Below are 4,921 nucleotides of genomic sequence, written 5' to 3' on the forward strand. Positions count from 1 at the left end.
CCTCCTCCTCCTCCTCCTCCTCCATCATCTTTCTATTATTCTTACTCTACTCCTTCTTTTACTCTTCCTATACCCCCTTCCCCTAAACATCTCTTATCTTCTCCTCTCTTTTTCTCTTATTTAATAATAATTATATTGTTCAAAAAGGAATACCAACATCCGCTAACACTTGGAATTATTCTGATCAAGAGCATAAGGAATAAAGTGCACGGATATATGCACTTTTTCGTTTTGTTTCTGCGTTTGTTTGTTCGATTAGCTTTAAATGGTCTACACTCTACTGTTTTAATAAAAAAAAAAAAAAAAAAAAGCTTTCGCATGTAAATTACTCTTACAATTTTTTTTTGCATTTTTTCTTTTTTTAAAGTTTTATTATTTATTCCTTACTTCTGGGAGATCCGTATAAACGTAGAAATATTGTATGAAAAACTTGAAAAAGGTAAACGTTCCTTCTTTTATTATTTTCTTTTCTTTTCTTTACTTCTTTTTTTTTGTCCTTTTTTTGCAATTTTTTTTCTTCTTTTTTATCCTTTTCCTATTGTTATATTTTCGGGGGCGGTAAAATTGTGCACACAACACGTTGTCTTTTTTTCGTTTATTATTAATATTATTATTATTATTATTATTAATTATTATTATTATTATTATTATTGTAAGTATTAGGCGATTGACGATACTTTTTTTTTGTTTAAAATGATTATCCTAAAAATTACGAGAGATAGTAGGCTTCCTGTCGTAAATTTATTTTCTCATTTTTTGTTCTTTTTTTTTTAGTTAAAAAAGAGAAATATCATTTATCGAACGAACACCGAATTTATTTATTTATTTTTTTTTACCTTTCTTTCATTTTCTTTATTTTTTTGGGTTGTTTTGTGTATTTATACACGAACGTATTTTTTGTGTCCTATACGTCTAGATTAAATATCACTTACACTGTGTTTCGATTTTATTGTATTTTTTTTTGTTGCTTAAAAGTTTGTGTATTCGTATGGTGTTCGTAGTGGTAGTGGGTGGTAGCGGTGATGGTGAATGGTTATGGGGTGATAGTAAATTTACGAAGTATCGTATTATGTGCGTGTAAAAATGTTCTTTTGGTAAATGTGTGTTTTGTATATTTTCTTTTGTTTGTTCCTTTCTTTGAATTATATATATATATATATATATGTTTGTGAGTGTGTGTAAAATACGAGAGTAGTCATATGAGTTATTCATTTCATTTTTTTTTAATCACCTGCGCTTATCCAAATATCATAAAAATGCGTATATAATAGAAGTGTTATAATAGTTCTTCGTTATATAATATAAAAAAGAAGAAAAAAATAATAATTAACATTATAATCAATTGTCGAACGTACAAATACTTTTTAAAGGAAAGAACGAAGATTGAAATTTACATATATATCTATCAAAAAAAAAAAAATAAAATAAAATGATTAAGATAAGAAAAGAGAGAAAAAAAAGAAAAGATAAGAAAAACCAAAGAGGATCGCAAGAAAGGAGAAAGTACGAACAAAAAAAAAATAAAATAAGATAATAATAAAATAATTAAAAAGAAAAGATCGTGATATATATATATTTGAATATGTATATCATGTAAGAATATGTCCTTTTTTCCTCTACGAACAAGAGAAAATGTTTCTCTCGCTTTGCGAGCATTTTTTTTCCTTTTTTTCTCTCTTTATTTCGTTCTTAAACATATTTTTATTTTCGTCTTAAATCACTCATGCGGTTTTTGTTGTTGCTGTTGTTGTTAATGTATTAGCATTTTGACAACTTTTGGATTATCTAAAAACCATTTCTTCGTTTTTCTTTTTTCCTTCTCTCTCTTTCTCTCTCATTGTTATTATCTTTTCTCATCTTAGTTGTTATATTAATATTAATATTATTATAATTATTATTATTATTATTATTATTATTATTATTATTATTAATATTAATATTATTATAGTTAATTTTTTTTACCAAATGCTTTATTAGAGCCAGTAGCGGCCACTTTGTTTTCTTTTATCGTCATACAAATCACAATTAAAGTTAAAGTAAAATCGTACACCATTATTATTACTATATCATTATTATTAATATATCATTATTATTTATTATTATTTTAATACGTTCTTTCCTTTCATTTCTCAACGTTTTCAAATCAATCTCCTTACTTACCATTTGCGATATTTCATACTCGTTTTCTCTCATATAAATCTAATAATGTTATATGTTAATGTTTATTACACGGGAGGGCACCAGCCATTTCGTCTTTTTTTAAATATTTTTTTTTTAGTTTCGAGTATTTCCATTAAACCGAAATAGTATACGTTAAAGAATAAGATATTATTTGTTCATTGATGACGACAACAATGTTAAATGTAAATGTAAATGTTCATGATAATGATAATGATAATAATGATATTGACGGCGACAAAGACGACGACTATGATTATGAAAAAGATGATGATGATTATGATAATTAAGATGATAAAGATGATGATGATGATGATGATGATGATGATGATGATGAAGACAATGAAGATGACGATAATCTTTGAAAGATTTATTTTTCTTTCTCTCACATGCGCGGCGCGCGCGCATTGTTATTTTAATTTATTTTTTATTTATTTATCGGTAACCCTTTCTGTACTTGTTGCTATTTTTGTTTAAATTCCTACACAGGAAGGCCAATTATAACTAACCCCACCTGTGGCTGGGCTCAGCCCGTGGTAAAAATGAATTCAATGGATCCTTCGGTTACGAGCGACCATAAACGCTAAACGAGATAGATGCAATTTGATAATTTTAATCGTATTATTTTTCTTATTGTATCTTCTTCTTCTTATTATGAATCGTTTATTTTAGAAAAAGAGTCTCATAATCTGCGCACAAGCGAGTATAAATGGGTTTTAGGGGTAGTGATATTATTGGTAGTGGTGTTGGTGGTGGTAGTGGATGTTGTTGTTCTTGTGTATTATTTATTTTGTTTGGTTTAATTTGCATAAAATCATCCTGTTTCATTCACTTATTATTCTTTCCTTTTATTATATACCCTTTTTAACGACCCTCGCTTTCTTCCTTTAAATAATGCAATCGTTTAGTTCTTGTTATTTTTCTTTTTTTTTTTTCGTCACCCTGCCGGCTTTTGTTTTCATCATAATAATTAATAGGCCTACTATTTAAAGTCTATAATGTTCATCTTCTTCTTCTTCTTCTTCTTCTTCGTATTATTATTATTATTTTTCTTCTTATCGTGATGCTCAGGTAACATCGTTATTCTCTTTCTACCTGTCTTTCCTTCCTTCCTTCCTTTTTTATTATTTTTTTTATCTTGTTTATTTGTTTGTTTGTTTACTTATTTATTTATTTCTTGCTTGCTTTGTTTTGTTGTTGTTGCTCGTAACGAAAGAACGTTATTTTCTGGTTTAATTAGTAAGGAATGGTCCAAATATACATATCTATATAATATACTTTTTTGGTTTTAACGAGAGAAAAAAATTTTCTTCATCCCAAGATACAATTCGGTTAAATGGCGTTTATTCATTCATGTTGTTTTGGTGATGTGCATCGGCGATTATTTCCTGAAATTCAAAAGAAAAATAAAAATAAAAAAGAAAAGAAAAAAAAGAAACAGAAAATTCAATTAAAATTCATTTTTTCGTTGATGATCATTGTTACATATTCATGTTGATGACGCTTACATTCGTGTTACATTCAATGGCCTCGTTAACCGCCGCTGCAACAGCTTTGTCGCTAATTTCAATTTCCTCGATGGCCTGTAACGTGAAACAAAAACAATCCCAAAATTATATTAATATTAGCACTAATAAATAAATACATACGATAAATATAACAATATCAACAATATATTTTTATATTATAAAAAAATAATCAGATGGCCCCAATAATCGTCATTAAATTTCGAAAACAAAAATTCGGGATCATTAGGAAATCATCATATTTTAAAAATTATAATTAAGATAAATGGATAAAGTCAAATATTATGTTTGTTTAACAGGATAAGGTAACAAATAAAATTTTAAAGAGATGTTCCTGTTTAGAGTCAATAAGTAGAGTCATTTACAACCAACTAAGCTATGAGTCATAGCTTTTCCATTCACATATATGCTTTCAGTCATTATCATTGATGTAGACAGCAAGCAGACTTTTTTTCTATATGTTGAAATAAGACAGCATAACAGAAGGTATGTTTTCCTCCTAAATCATTGTTACCTTAGTGACGGAAGCAACATCCTCAGTAATGGCCGGTGCAGATGGCGGCGAAGCAGGAACTTCGATCGGAATTGCTGGTGGTGCCACCTTAGGAGCTTCTTCAATATTATTTTCTGTCGTACCAACTTCATGAGTCACAGCTTTTTCCACGACTGGTATCTCGACTTTCGGAGTACTCTGTAAAAGATCACGTTAGACAGACATATTTTAACGAATTCTTATTTCCAAATTTGAAAGCGTTTCCTGCCAATGACCCCAAAAAACCAAACATGCTTCTTTTTTTTTTATTATTATCATAAGATCAACTTAAGAACGTGAATCGATTCTGTCGTGAATCCCCATTACAAAATTAAAAGGAAAAAGTAAATAAAAAATAAAATAAAATAAATACATAATTAGCAATAATTCTATATCCCTATATAATAATTTAGACTAGATATTTATTTATAATCGAATGCTTGGACTAGAAGAGAGACTGGACAAAACAGACACAAATATAACAAACAAGACAGAATCGTTCACCATGCTTCGAGCAGTTTCAAAGGACATGTGTGAACATCCCGTTTGAAAAATTTCGAGTAGTGAATAATAATAATAATAATAATAATAATAATAATAATAATAATAATAATAATAATAATAACAACAATAACAATAATAATGATAATAGTAATAATAATACAACAACAATAAAGTTAATACG

The 4,921-nt window shown here is 27.9% G+C and overlaps 1 protein-coding gene across 3 annotated transcripts in view; it reads right to left on the reverse strand.

Annotated features, from left to right (window-relative positions):
- Positions 1-3,024: 3,024 nt before the first annotated feature.
- The window catches only part of LOC106790271 (putative protein TPRXL), a 77,387-nt gene continuing 75,490 nt past the window's right edge, over positions 3,025-4,921 (reverse strand). For all 3 annotated transcript variants that reach the window (XM_014755168.1, XM_014755251.1, XM_014755084.1), the window contains exons 6-8: positions 4,219-4,395; positions 3,687-3,761; positions 3,025-3,566 (exon numbers count right to left, since the gene is read on the reverse strand). In XM_014755168.1, the coding sequence (XP_014610654.1) occupies positions 3,522-3,566; positions 3,687-3,761; positions 4,219-4,395 (297 nt within the window). In that variant the 3' untranslated portion in view covers positions 3,025-3,521. The remainder of the gene's footprint in view (positions 3,567-3,686; positions 3,762-4,218; positions 4,396-4,921) is intronic.

Source organism: Polistes canadensis, unplaced genomic scaffold (genome assembly GCF_001313835.1).
Source record: "Polistes canadensis isolate GaletaPanama2010 unplaced genomic scaffold, ASM131383v1 scaffold_0, whole genome shotgun sequence".
Taxonomy (NCBI): Eukaryota; Metazoa; Arthropoda; class Insecta; order Hymenoptera; family Vespidae; genus Polistes; species Polistes canadensis.